The sequence below is a fragment of the Neovison vison genome, chromosome 3 (genome assembly GCF_020171115.1).
Source record: "Neovison vison isolate M4711 chromosome 3, ASM_NN_V1, whole genome shotgun sequence".
NCBI lineage: Eukaryota > Metazoa > Chordata > Mammalia > Carnivora > Mustelidae > Neogale > Neogale vison.
The window spans coordinates 172566012-172581192 of record NC_058093.1 but is presented as its reverse complement, the minus strand read 5'-3'; the positions used below and the strand labels follow the sequence as shown (position 1 = coordinate 172581192).

The window sequence follows — 15181 nt, the reverse complement described above, 5'->3', positions numbered from 1 at the left end:
CCAGGACCCTGAGATCACGACCCGAGCCGAAGGCAGCGGCCCAACCCACTGAGCCACCCAGGCGTTTATTTATCTGACAGATCGCGATCACAAGTTGGCAGAGAGGCAGGCAGAGAGAGAGAGAGAGGAAACAGGCTCCCTGCTGAGCAGAGAGCCCGATGCGGGGCTCTATCCCAGGATCCTGGGATCATGACCTGAGCCGAAGGCAGAGGCTTTAACCCACTGAGCCACCCAGGGGCCCCTATTCAAATGTTTATAATAGCATTTGTTCATCATTACCAAGAATTGAAAACAGCCCAGATATCCTTCAACTAATGAATGGATAAACAAAGACTGGTATATCTATATAATGGAATACTACTCATAAAAAGGAATGAATTCTTGAACTAGAAACTGTAGATAAATCATTTTTTAAAAAAAGATTTATTTATTTATTTGAGAGACACAGAGAGAGAGAGAGAAAGCAAGCATGAATCGGGTAAGGGGCAGAAGGAAAGGGAAAGAGAATTTCAAGCAGATTCTGTGCTGAGCAAGGAGCCCAGCACAGGGCTGAGTCCCACGATCCTGAGATCATGAACTGAGCCTAAACCGAGAGTCAGATGCTTAACCCACTGAGCCATCCAGGTGCCACAGAACTATAGATGAAACTTCAATTCATTTTGTCAAGAGAAAGAAAGCTAAACCCAAAAGGTTTACATGTGCATGATCTCATTTATATAACACTCTGAAAAAGGCAAGAAGAAAGAGACAAAAACCGATCAGAGGTTGCCAGGGTCTGTGGGGGCGGAAGGTATGGTTTTCTACAAGTATTTATCAAGGCGGAATTGGGCGAGTGATGGAAAGATTGTCTGTAAAACTGTGGTGGTGGACACACAACTCTGTGTATTTGTTAAAGCCAATAGAACTGTTCATCGGGGCGCCTGGGTGGCTCAGTGGATTAAGCCGCTGCCTTCGGCTCGGGTCATGATCCCAGGGTCCTGGGATCGAGCCCCTCATCGGGCTCTCTGCTCTGTGGGAAGCCTGCTTCCTCCTCTCTCTCTGCCTGCCTCTCGCCAACTTCTGATCTCTGTCTGTCAAATAAATAAATAAAATAAAATCTTTAAAAAAAAAATAGAACTGTTCATCACAGGGGGTGAACTTCATATAAATTTTAAAAATCTACCAGGATGCGGAGAGGAGGATGAAATGCACATGGTGACAAATTTAATATATTACAAATGAGTCACATAACCACACTGAAAGGAGTTAAGCAACTGAAAAACCATTTTGAATGGATATTGTACCACTTATCTTTTTGTAAAGACAAAAAGGGCATTATATAAAAAAATGTACTCTAGTCAGTATATTTGTCATGGGGTAGTCTGAAACTGCTTTATTTATAATCTATTTGTATGGTATATGTATATGTATTTTACTGGGAGAGGGTTACAGATAAGAAAAGAGGAGAGACTAGAATTAATTCTGTGTTGCTAAGTTGGGGTCAGAGGTATCAGTATGGACTCTTGTTTATTTACAGATGATAGATACATTTATATGTACATGTGTATGCCTTATACATTAATATTTTCCTAACTCCATTGAGAGGGACTATAAGCAGTGGGGGCCCGGTGCAATGAGCATATCTAGCATCTAAGTCTTGGTTTTTAAATGATATTCCTTTTTTTTTTTTTTTAAGATTTATTCATTTATTTGACATAGAGAGAGAGAAAAAAAAACACAAGCAGGGGGAGCAGCAGGCAGAGGGAAGGAGGGTAAGCAGGCTCACAGACAGTTGGGCTTGATCCCAGGATGCTGGGATCATGATCTGTCCCAAAGGCAGATGCTTAACTGACTGAGCCACCCAGGTGCCCTTTTTTTTTTTAAAAAAAGATTTTATTTATTTATCTGACAGACAGAGATCACAAATAGGCAGAGAGGCAGGCAGAGAGAGAGAAGGAAGCAGGCTCCCCACTGAGCAGAGAGCCCCATGCGGGGCTTGATCCCAGGACCCTGGGATCATGACCAGAGCCGAAAGCAGAGGCTTTAACCCACTGAGCTACCCAGGCACCCCCCCAGGTGCCCTTTAAACACTAGTCTTTAAAGAAAGGAACCAGGGCTCCTTGGAGAATTAATTGGTTCCAAGGCTGAAATAGTGAAAATACAAGATGAGCCTTAGAGCACCTTAGTGCTACCAGAGAGCTTAAAAACAAACGAAGGCATATCAAATAAACAAATCAACCAGAGAAAAATCCCAAGCTGAACAACTAAAATAACAAAATAACCATAGTACTGAATTCTAACCTAATTCATAATTCTGAATTCTAATTCTAAAGAATTATAATATCACCAATTCTTGGTGACTATGAATAAAGCTACTATAAACATTAACAGATAAAGCAGTTTCAGATTTTTATATGAACAGGTTTTCATTTCTTTTTTTTTTTTTAACTTTATTTATTTATTTAACAGAGAGATTGAAATCACAAGTAGGCAGAGAGGCAGGTAGGGAGAGGGGGAAGCAGGCTCCCTGATAAGCAGAGAGCCTGATGCGGGCCTTGATCCCAGGACCCTGAGATCTCGACCTGAGCCAGAGGCAGAGACTTGAACCCACTGAGCCACCCAGGCGCCCCCAGGTTTTCATTTCTCTTGGGAAAATTGCCTAGCAGTGGTAAACAAATATCCATGATACATTGGTATCAGTAAGTGAATACATTAAGAAATGGACTGGGGGAGAGTGAAGTGACAGCTCTGTCAGAAGAATTTCAGTTTTAAGTATAAAGGAATATGGGGCATAAAAAGTCACTATCAGAACATCATAGCAAGATCCACCAAAGAGTGAGAAGAGGTTAAAACAGAAACAGAGTATTTGCATAGTTTCAAAGTATTTCCCCAGCACCAGCACCACCTTAGCCAAGGAATCCAAGTTAATGGGACCGTACAGATCAATATGGACTTTTTCCCTTACCCTGAACCCAATGTGTTGCTAGAGCTCAGACTCACCACCTGGAGATCAAGAGTCACATGCTCTATGGACTGAGCCAGCCAGGCACTCACCAATGTGTTTTTTGATAGAGAAAGCTACATTAGTACTAGCATGTCAGTAGTATATAACAGTAAGCCTCTTTTCATAGGTACTTCTTTCATTTCTATAGCACTTCATAGCTCACAAAGCACTTTTACAGACATATTATCTCTTTAATCCTTGTACTAATCTGAACATTCTGCATCTTATTTTTTTATTTTTATTTTTTAAAAGATTTTATTTATTTATTTGACCAAAAGAGAGATCACAAGTAGGCAGAGGCAGAGAGAGAGATGGGGGGGGGGGAGGGAAACAGGCTTCCTGCTGAGCAGAGAGCCTGATTCGGGGCTTAATCCTAGGACCCTGAGATCATGACCTGAGCCGAAGGCAGGTGCTTAACCAACTGAGCCACCAAGCAACCCTATTTGATCCAAATTATCTAAATTATTTAAGAGATATTCAAAGAGGTAAATTATACTTGTCAAATTCTTGTTTTTCACTATTTTCAAAATAATCCCCACATTTAGGTGAAGGATAGAGCCAGAAAAGTATTACTTAATTACAGTATAGCCCAGTTGAATAATGCACAGCTTTAAATATGATGAGGGCAGAAAACATCATTTTTATCATCATAAGTCCCATGAACATATATCAATCTCTTTGTTTAGAGATAAAATTTAGGGGCACCTGGGTGGCTCAGTGGATTAAGCCGCTGCCTTCGGCTCAGGTCATGATCTCAGTGTCCTGGGATCGAGCCCTGCATCGGGCTCTTTGCTTGGCGGGAGCCTGCTTCTCTTTCTCTTTCTCTGCCTGACTCTCCGCCTGCTTGTGATCTCTCTCTCTGACAAATAAATAAATAAAATCTTTTAAAAAAAAATAGAGATAAAATTTAAAAGTAAAAAATAAAATCAATTATATGCAATGATTCTTACTGTGTTGGGTATCATTGCTGGTGTCAATTTTGTATTGTAGGAGAAGGACTACCAGTTCCTGTTCTATGTCTTAGCTTGTTTTCCGAAAAGGTTAGGTCCAAAATACTATCTTTTAAGTGAGACCCAGAGTTGAAATAGCCCATTCCCTGAGTATTCTTTATCACCTGACCTTGCAAATTGTCCTCATTGACTCCAAACTAAGTTCTAAAAAGTTGAGTGCTTACCTTGTGACCAGGGCTTTGTTAGGTTCAGAGAAACTGTAGAATTTTACCAATCACCATTTTTTTTTTTTTTTTTACCAATCACCATTTTGACTATAAAGTCAGTAGGGGAAACAGTCTGCTTTAACAGATAATTTGATGGGGAGAGTGTTTGCTAAAATCTCTCCTCTCCTCACTCTTTTTTTTTAAGGATTTTATTTATTTATTTTTCAGAGAGAGAGAGCGAGCACAAGCAGGGGGAACAGCAGGCAGAAGGAGAAGCAGGCCCTGCAGTGGGCAGAGCGCCCAATGTGGGACTCGATTCCAGGACCCTGGGATCATGACTTAAGCTGAAGGTAGAGGCTTAATCGGCTGAGCCACCCAGGTGTCCTCCTCTCCCCAGTCTTGATTTGCATGTAGGATCTACTGTGCCATCAGAGTCAGGCTCAAATGAGTCAGAGTTAGGTTCAAATAATATTAAGTATTATTAATTAATAATAAACCTAATATGAGACAGACACTGTGCTGATCCCAGGGGATAAAATGGAGAGCAAAGAGGATATGTTCCCTGTCTTCACTGTATCTATAGACTGCTGGGGGAGAGCTGATAAGAAGCTATGACAACTAAGTGTGACAACTGCCATAGAAAACAGTGACTTCTTTAACTTTCAGTAATTCCTAGAATTCCAGCCTTTTAAACTGTAGGCTGCAACCCATTAGTAGGTCTAAAAAAAATTTTTAGAGTAATTTTTTAAAAGTCATAAAAAAAAATCAATGCACAAAAGCAGAGAGAATAATGCACCCGTACACCTATACCCCAGATTTAAGAATTAGTAAGATTTTCATTTAAAAAATGAAAATAGGAAGGGTGCCTGGATGGCTCAGTCGGTAGGGCATGTGACTCTTGATCTCAGGGTCATGAGTTCAAGCCTCACTTTGGGTGTGGAGGAGCCTACTTTTGAAAAAAAATTAGAAAGGAAACAGTAAAGGAAAATGGGATAGTTAAAAGAATGAAATAGACCAGACTAGAATAGGATGGGCTACAAATTATAAGGGTGTATTACCCTCTGAATATTGCACATGGTAAGAGAAACCATTGTTCCATAAAATTTGTGTGTATTTACTGAATTTAAGATATTAAAAAAATGGGGACGCCTGGGTGGCGCAGTTGGTTAAACGACTGCCTCTGGCTCAGGGCGTGATCCTGGAGTCCCGGGATCGAGTCCCACATCAGGCTCCCAGCTCCATGGGGAGTCTGCTTCTCCCTCTGACCTTCTCCTCGCTCATGCTCTCTCTCACTGTCTCTCTCTCTCAAATAAATAAAATAAAATCTTAAAAAAAAAAAAGATATTAAAAAAATGTATAGGACTCTGTCAAAAAGGAAAAAAGGAAAGCTACAGTATCCGTTTGTATTCTTATTGTGAATACAATACTCTGTAAGAAGGCTTTGTATAAATGGTGATGACAATAGCAACAGAAACATGAAGAGCTAGCAAGTGGAAAAGTACATACACATAAAGTTAACTTACTACAACAGGGAGCTGGCTTACAAGGTAGTATTTTCATGCTTATACTGCTATTACTCAACTAATGTTGCCTAAGAACCTACTGTTTCAGGCAATATGCTAAGTGCATGGGATCTAGTAATGATTAAAACACAGCCTTCTTTCTCAGAGCTTGTTATTGTTTGAAGAAACAGCTGGGGAAAGAGTATATTCTCCATGTGAAAAAATCAACACTTGAAAATGCTCCTCTCGTTGTAACTCGAATGCACACACAAGCACATGCTCGTATAGCCGTATTTAGTTTTTTTGTTTTATACCGAGATCATACTGTATAAACCAGCAGATTGTTTTTCATTAAATAACATATCAGAACTATCTTTAAAAATAAGTACACATAGGGATGCCTGGGATACTCAGTCGGTTAGGCATCTGCCATTGGTTTGGGTCATGATCTCAGGCCCATGGACTGAGTCCTGCATCAGGCTCCTTGCTCAGCAGGTGGCCTTCTTCTCCCTCTGCCTGCTGCTCCTCCTGCTTGTGCTCTCTCTGACAAATAAATAAATAAAATCTTTAAAAAAAATAAGTAATATAGTGTTACCTCATTCTTTTTGATGGTTAAACAAGTGTGAATGTCATAATTTACTCATCTCTCACTAAACAGGTTGTTATCATAAATGTCTAAGCTGCAAACAGCTTGTGTCTTTACATACAATTGCTGGCTGTTCTGTAGCATAGATTCTTCAAAATGGGATTTCTAGATGTTTGCTCTTGTCTTTTAATCCTATCAAAATATTTTGCCTTCTGAAAAGTTGCTCCTTTACATAACTTAACAAACATTTGTATAACTACTTCCCCATACTGTCACCAACACTATATATTATTAATCCTGTATGTTATTAAACTTGTAATCTCATGGTCACAGATCGCTTTGTTTTTATTTTATTTTTATTTTTTAAAAAAGATTTTATTTATTTATTTGACAGAGAGAGAGATCACAAGTAGGCAGAGAGGCAGGCAGAGAGACAGGGGGAAGCAGGCTCCCCACCGAGCAGAGAGCCTGATTCGGGGCTTGATCCCAAGACCCTGAGATCATGACCTGAGCCAAAGGCAGAGGCTTAACCCACTGAGCCACCCAGGTGCCTCCACTTTGTTTTTAAATTTCGCATTTCCTAAACTACTAGTGAGATTGTCCACCTTTTTATACATTTTATAAATTTATAAATTTTAAACTTAAAATAAATTTTTAAAATTTATAAATTTTTTTGGCTATTTTTTTTTTGAAGCAAAGTGAAAGTATATTAAGTAAAGGTAAGAACAGAAAGGAAAGAAAAAGAAAAAAGCTCTCTAGAGTGAGAGATGGCCTGCCCTTTGGCTATATATTCTGTGGGTGTCCTTTATATATCCTTGCCCATTTTTCTATCAGGTGTTTCATTACCAACTTTTAAATTTTTTTTAAAAGATTTTATTTTATTTATTTATTTGACAGAAAGAGATCACAAGTAGGCAGAGAGGCAGGCAGAGAGAGAAGGAAGCGGGCTCCCCGCCAAGCAGAGAGCCCGATGTGGGACTCGATCCCAGGACTCCGAGATCATGACCTGAGCCGAAGGCAGCGGCTTAACCCACTGAGCCACCCAGGCGCCCTCATTACCAATTTTTAAGAGTTCTTTAGCTGTGGGAGATACTAACCTACTGCGTATGGCAAATTTTTCTTAAAAAGATATTATTTTTTTATTTGCTTGAGAGAGAACAAGCAAGAGCACAATTGGGGGGAGAGGCAGAAGTAGACCCCCTGCTGAGTGGGGAGCCCAATGTGGGGCACAATTCCGGGACCCTGGGATCTTGACCTGAGCCCAAGGCAGACACTTAACTGGCTGAGCCACCAGGCATCCCTGCAAATACTTCTCTCTGTCATTTTTAGTCTAATTTTGTTCATGGTGATTTTGTAGAACTCAAGTTTTCATGTTTATGTAATCACATCTGTCACTTCTTTCTATGTGGGTTCTCATTTTTATACTTTGCTTCAGATGTACCTCTTCACTCTAAAACTATACAAATAATGTCCCGTGTTTTCATCTAGTGTTTTTATGGATTAAAGAAATGTTTCTCTCTTTAACCTGGCTGGAATGAATTTTCGTATGTAGAAGGAGGTGAGGTGCTACCTCCCCCATTCTAGCACTGACCACTAGGTATAGTTTTCTTTCTTTTTTTTTTTTTAAAGATTTTATTTATTTATTTGACAGAGAGAAATCACAAGTAGACAGAGAGGCAGGCAGAGAGAGAGAGAGGGAAGCAGGCTCCCTGCTGAGCAGAGAGCCCGATGCGGGGCTCGATCCCAGGACCCTGAGATCATGACCTGAGCCAAAGGCAGCGGCTTAACCCACTGAGCCACCCAGGCGCCCCTGGGTATAGTTTTCTTGATGCAATTTGTTTAAAATTTAGACGATAACTCTGAAAGGCAGGATCAGCCCCACAAGAACCATACAGACTGAAGGTAATTATTACTATCAAATCAGAATATATGCTGTACAGATGAAGAAAGTTATCTGATGTTATTGGTGCTGTCATCCTAGACACAGTTATAAGGGAGTCTACATTATAAAGAACTCTCCAAAAAGTGGCATTTTTAGTAAACAGTTTTTTGTTAATATGCTTTTTTATACATGGTTCTCTTAATGTGATAACCGGGCAAAAATGTACATATTTTATAAACAGGTGGAAATAGTGTAAAAAAAAAAAAAAGGCGGGGGTAAGAGGTTCAATGGTATGGAAGCTACCACTCTGGGCTGGCTAGCTCATCAGACATTGCCAATCCCCACTCCCTTGTTTGCCTACACAACAATTAGAAAAGTTGACATGCTTGATTTCTCAGCCTCCTTATCAACAATGGTGGCCGCGTGACACAGTTCCAGCCAATGGGTATATAAGTGCAAGTCTTGTATCAGCTCTGTCAGGCCCCACTCCTTCCCCCTTTTCCTACTCTGAACACAAAGGTGATGTCTGGGCTGCTACAGACATCCTGTGTCTAGGAGATAACTAGCTACCCTGCTAAGTGGAGTGGAAACAGAAAAAGCCTGAGTCTTTGATGACAATGGAAACCCCTACATCCATCCTGACCTGCCTAGAGGTGTTTTATTATGCAAAATAATTAAATACCATAATTCCCAAGGCACTCTTAGACAGGTTTCCTGAAGCTGAAAGTATCTTTAATTGGTGCAAATGATGTGAACCCTATTTTCTGGGAACAGTGAAATAAAACTGTTTTAGGGGCTCCTGGGTGGCTCAGTGGGTTAAAGCCTCTGCCTTCGGCTCGGGTCATGATCCCAGGGTCCTGAAATTGAGCCCCACATTGGGCTCTCTGCTCAGCAGGGAGCCTGCTTCCCTGTGGGGGCCCCCACCCCCGCCTACTTGTGATCTTTCTCTGTCAAATAAATAAATAAAATCTTAAAAAAAAAAAGAAATAAAACATTTTAATATTTCTTACTAATGTATTCATGAAATTAGCATAAATTAATTTCTAGGGATTACTTTTTTATAGATACAGACAATTTAAAATGATAGAATTTATTTTAATATATTGACATATATGTATGCACATAAACTATTTTAAAAATAAGCATGAAAACTATAATCATTATAAAACATAAATCAGCCTTAATTTATTATTACCAGAGTAAAAGAGCATGTATAGACATCAGTCTAACATTGTTGCATTTGCCTTTTAAAGTTAGAATACGTAAAATATTTAGCGCGTTGTATTTGATCTCATTCAGTTTTCACATTATCATCATTAGGTATAAATACCCTTAGGAATGTTCCAACTTATAACTTATATTCTAATAATCAAAATCTCTTAACAGTTATTAAAGTACCATTAAGTCACCTAAAATGAGTAATCTAAAAAAATACCAGCCTAAATTAAAACCCTGAGGAATTAAAATCTTTTTTACACAACAGTTTTGGTTAAGTGCAATTCCATGTTTGACTATTTAAGGTCATACTTGGTAAGGCGTAGTAAAAATAAAATCTACGTAAGTTACAATCTAAATCTCTATTTCATTTCTTGCTACAAAGTTGTTTTGTTTTCCCAAAAAAGTGGTTTTTGCATGTCATTCTGGACCTCTTCACCACCTGCTGGCTTATCTGCTTTATATACAGTAGTTAAGATTTGTGCACTAAGCTGAGTTGCCTTTATATGGTGGTTCAGACCAAATGCACCTAAGGAGCTACATGCTGGAGAGTTCATGTCCATGTTCAACCATGGCCTGCACAAACTGCTTGAAGACTCGATCCATGTAAGTGGACTGCCTTGGCCAGATTCCTTCCAGAAAACCAATATGGCCTCCATAAGAGGTAAGGACCAAAGCAACATTAGGGTTTTGCTTGGCAGTTTCAATTGGAATAGCTTGGGAAAGAAAAAGATGAGGGAAGAGGGGAGGTAAGAGAAGGAAAAGAGAAAGAAAAATACATAATTATTACCCAGTTTTGTTACAAAAAGTGCATGCTCTTATCACTTCTAATCATTATAAGTTGAAACACAATTACATAAGTAAATGTTTGTAATGAGTACGGCTAACGGAATAAGTCTAACTAATTTATATTAACCATTTATATTCTTACAACAGATCATGTTTACAGTTATGTACTAAACCACCATTTTTGGAAGAATCAATCCAAGTGTTTACTCATAACCTAAAAGTATAAAAAGGCCCAGTTTTGTTTTGAGATAATAAAGTAAGGTGATTCAAGGAATGGCGAATACTTACATTATGTTCTAAGATCCCCACTTAGGTATTACACCAGGAAAACAAGAACTAATCTTATCACCTTTGTGAGAATGATAAATTCATTGTGCATGACTTTGGTTAATTTTACATGACGTTAGATTCCTGAGGGGTCAAATGTTGGCCAATTAAGGACTCAAAATTATATAATTAATTTATATAGTAAAAACATATATAGATAGCAAAAAAGAGTGGAAAGAAATACTCCCAAGTGGCAATAGTGTTTATCTTTGGGCTTAAACACTGGGGATTATTTTTTCTTTTTCTTCCTTATCTTCCTTCCTTTCTTCTTTTCTTTTGTTTTTCTTTCTTTCTTTGAGTTTGTGATCTGAAATTTTTTTAAAGATTTTTATTTATTTATTTGACAGAGAGAGAGTGAGAGAGCACAAGTAAGGGGAGTGTCAGAAGGAAAGGGGAGAAGCAGGCTCCCCACTGAGCAGGAAGCCTGACATGGGGCTCCATCCTAGGACTCCGGGATCATGACCTGAGCCAAAGGCAGACGCTTTATCAACTGAGCCATCCAGATGCCCCTTCATGGTCTGGCTTTCTATGTGTAGTCAGGAGAAAGAAAAATTTTATTTTGAAAATATAGCTGCTATATTTAAATAACTCTGTAGTAATGACAATCTTTTTCTATACCCAACAAAACATATCCTGAGTAAAAACTTCACTCTAAGGCATGTGAATTGAAGTTGTTTTATTTTTATTTTTTCTCCCATGCTTAGAGTTTACAATGAAAATGTTTTTTTAAAGATTTTTTAAAGATTTTATTTTTAAAGATTCTATTTTATTTTAAAGATTTTATTTATTGGGGCGCCTGGGTGGCTCAGTGGGTTAAGCTGCTGCCTTCGGCTCAGGTCATATCTCAGGGTCCTGGGATCGAGTCCCACATCGGGCTCTCTGCTCAGCAGGGAGCCTGCTTCCCTCTCTCTCTCTCTCTGCCTGCCTCTCTGCCTGTTTGTGATCTGTCTGTCAAATAAAAAAAATTTTTTTTAAAAAAATATTTTATTTATTTATTTGTCAGAGAGATAGAGAGAGTACAGGCAGGCAGAGAGGCAGGCAGAGAGAGGGGTGGGGGGAAGCAGGCTCCCCACGGAGCAAGGAGCCCAATGTGGGACCCGATCCCAGGACACTGGGATCATGACTTGAGCCGAAGGCAGCCACTTAACCGACTGAGCCACCCAGGCATCTCAATGAAAATGTTTTGATTTAAGATCTATAACAAATCACAACCTGGCATGAGAAGTGTTTTAATTTCAGATACTGCTAAATCTTATTTCCTTCATTAGGATAATGTGGTTGTGGCAGTATTTAGACCTTCATATCTTGGAACAGAGTCTTAAGGGTAAATGAGCTAATTAAAGGTAAGATCTCTCTATCCCGTACCCTTCTAATGAAGGAAAGGAAACTGACACACTCTAGAACTGAGACCCTTACAAGATGGAGCTACTGCTGTGTCCAAATTGCTTGTTCAGACGATGCGTTCAGTTTGACCCCTTTACGCAATGCTCTCTGAAGAATAAATTTCAAGATCCTACATCAAGGCCCAGCAAGCCAAGTCCTTGCCCAAAGGGGCCCTAAACTCATATCCTTGGCCAGCCCCATCTAAAGAAGAGTATTTCCTATCTTGGGATAAGATGTGCGAGCTCAAGAGCAGGATAAGGTGAAATGACATCTTATTTTTGCTTTTCCTTTTTCACGTTACATTAAAGGCTTTGATTTAGAATGCTTCACTTGCCTCTGATAGAATTATTATGTTATGAGTCCCAATTTTACACTCTGGATACACTCGGGAATTTCTGACACTGATAGTTACAGTCCTATCACAAGAACAAAGGCTGTGCCCCTACTGAGTCATGTGAAAGATGCTGGCTGCCTGCGTTCTCAGGATGCAGACAGTTGCCTACTATTTCAAAGTGGCAAGACTATCTTAAGGGCTTGGGAAAGAATAGGGAATAATGGGGGCGCCTGGGTGGCTCAGTGGGTTAGGCCGCTGCCTTCGGCTCAGGTCATGATCTCGGGGTCCTGGGATCGAGTCCCGCATCGGGCTCTCTGCTCAGCAGGGAGCCTGCTTCCCTCTCTCTCTCTCTGCCTGCTTCTCCATCTACTTGTGATTTCTCTCTGTCAAATAAATAAATAAAATCTTAAAAAAAAAAAAAAAGAATAGGGAATAATGAATTTAAATTTCAACAAAGTGGGGCAGGTTAACATGATGAGAAATTGTGGTTAAGAGAAATTATTATGAAATATTATTAAATATTGGTGAAATATTAAGAAATATTAAATATTTCTAATATTTAATATTATATGTTAATATAAATATTAAATATTAAGAAATATTAAGAAAGGAAAAGTACTACACTTTCTTAATCCAGTGAAAGGAGGCTAAATAGCCACCATGTAATTCATCTAAAACTAAAGTTCACAGTTTCATTTCTTGATTTGTAGTGAAAGGCCAAAAAGTCCCCACCATCTAAAGTTATTTCTGATTAATCATAAGTCACACAATCAAATGATAGGTGATTTGTATTTTTATATACTTTGGAGATTTTCTGAAATGTTGACAATACACGTGTTTATAGTCAGATTAACTTTTTTTTAATGAATTACTCAGGGGAAAATGTTTTTGAAGTATTTGGGGGGAAGTGAGAAAAAAGTTTATAAAAAGCATTTTTGGGGAGAGGCGCCTGGGTGGCTCAGTGGGTTGAGCCCTTGCCTTCAGCTCAGGTCATGATCCCAGGACCCTGGGATCAGCCCTGCATTGGGCTTTCTGCTCAGCGGGGGGCCTGTGTCCCCCCCCACCCACCCACTGCCTGCTTCTCTACCTACTTGTGATCTCTCTCTCTCTGTGTCAAATAAATAAAATCTTTTTTAAAAAACTTTTTTAAAAAAGCCTTTTTTAGGGAGACTGCGTGGCTCAGTTGGGTGAGGCTGAGTGTCTGCCTTGAGCTATGTCATGCTCTCAGGGTCCTGGGATCAAGCCTATGTTGTGTTGTGTTGGGGTCTGGCTCTGTGCTCAGCGGGGAGCCTGCTTCTCCCTCTCCCTCTGCTGTTCCCCCTGCTTGTGCTTTCTCTCTCTCAAATAAATAAGTAAAACATTAAAAAAAAAAAGGCTTTGTGTAATTTCATTAGAAAAATAATTAGAATATGTGCTCTGGGGAGTGCTATGAATTGTGAAAGACTGATGAATCACAGACCTGTACCCTGAAACAAATAACACAGTATATGTTAACTTTAAAAGAAAAAGGAAAGAAGTATGGGTCAAGTCTGCTGGTACTTAGGATGATTTCTAATCATCTTACATTGCTTCAATATATGAACGCATGCATATATATCTTTGCTATGAAATTCCCTATTTCTTAAATTAAGAGAGTGAAGAAGTTAATCTGGGCATAATTTTCTTTTATACAATATCCAGGGAGAAGCAAAGACTGTTTCCCTTCAAATGAGATGAAATGTGCTACACTCATGGAGATAGTCAAGAACATCATGTCTATAAAGTCTCAAGTTTTCTTCCAAGTTTAGAGGGGAGAAAAACTCCAAGCCTTCTGCTTAAGAATCTGAGGAAGAAAAGGCAAGTGATGGCAATGAACTTGTGAGGCAAAGATATTGCAACATAATCTGTCCAAAGGACAGTGTATTTGATAAAAAGGAAAGGTTATAAAAAGTTAGAACAAGCAAAATATTCAGAGACATAATTCACTCGAAGACTCTCATAACGAACTAGATAAGGGTCCATGAAAGCATTTAAAGTGACTTCACCCATTTAGATACTAAATTACGAATATCTAGCTATTTTTTCCTATTTCACTAGAAAACTATTTATATGACATTTAATTTCTCATTACTGTATTTTCTTAAAAAAAAGAAAAAAGAACCAGGATTTTAAAACAGCCAATTGATGTCAAAACATACAAAAATAATGTGAATTTTACCATGACTTGGTGAGAAAACATCATCCACAGAATTCAGACATAACACTGGAATTCCCACTGATTTCAGTCTACGATTCGGGCTGGCATCAGTGTAATAGTCATCAATTGTTTGGTATCCAAACATGACTGAGGTGAATCGCTTATCAAACTCTCTGATGGATTTAGCCTGAAACATAAAAAGAGATGATCTCTCTTCTTGGACTCCGAAGAGGAAATCAAAATATTACATGTTTCTCTCTTACCTTCATGACGTGATCCATGTCGATTTGTTTCACAAACATATGCCGGTGCCTGCAGCAAAATAATTTCAAAGGTAAAAAAATTTCAGGTTATAGCTATCTCTATCACACCTCAAGTACATAAGTAACCAAATAGGCTACCACAGGGCACAAAGTGAGTACTCAATAAATATTTACTTAATCAGATTTAGCAGAAGTACATTGATATGTAGCCTGAAGACTTTTTTTTTTAAGTACTTTTATTTTTTTAGAGAAAGAGTGAGGTGGAGGGGCAGAGAGAGAGGGAGAGAGAATCTTAAGCAGGCTCCACACCCAGCATGGAGCCTGACCCAGGGCTTGATCTGAGATCCTGACATGAGCCAAAATCAAGGGTCTTAATGCTTAACCCATTGAGCCACCAAGTGTACTTTTTTCGTAATTGAAGGATACTGAACTAATTTTGTATTAATAAACATAAGTGTTGTTTCATAACAAGGTGTACCTACACTCTGCTACTATTAAACCAATTTGGCTGAAAAGGCCTTATTTAAACCAGAAGCTTTCCCTTGGATAAACCACCTGAAGACATTATTTTAAAATTGCTTTGTT

The 15181-nt window shown here is 38.9% G+C and overlaps 1 protein-coding gene and 1 non-coding gene across 2 annotated transcripts in view; one reads left to right on the top strand and one right to left on the bottom strand.

Annotated features, from left to right (window-relative positions):
• The first annotated feature begins 5003 nt into the window (after positions 1 to 5003).
• On the top strand, positions 5004 to 5076 carry TRNAK-CUU. Its single transcript has one exon. It is a non-coding gene; the product is annotated as a tRNA-Lys (tRNA).
• A 4189-nt stretch (positions 5077 to 9265) lies between these two features.
• ABHD3 (abhydrolase domain containing 3, phospholipase) overlaps positions 9266 to 15181 on the bottom strand; it is a 42765-nt gene continuing 36849 nt past the window's right edge. The window contains exons 7-9 of the mRNA XM_044243295.1: positions 14597 to 14645; positions 14355 to 14520; positions 9266 to 10040 (exon numbers count right to left, since the gene is read on the bottom strand). Of these exons, the coding sequence (XP_044099230.1) occupies positions 9862 to 10040; positions 14355 to 14520; positions 14597 to 14645 (394 nt within the window). The 3' untranslated portion in view covers positions 9266 to 9861. The remainder of the gene's footprint in view (positions 10041 to 14354; positions 14521 to 14596; positions 14646 to 15181) is intronic.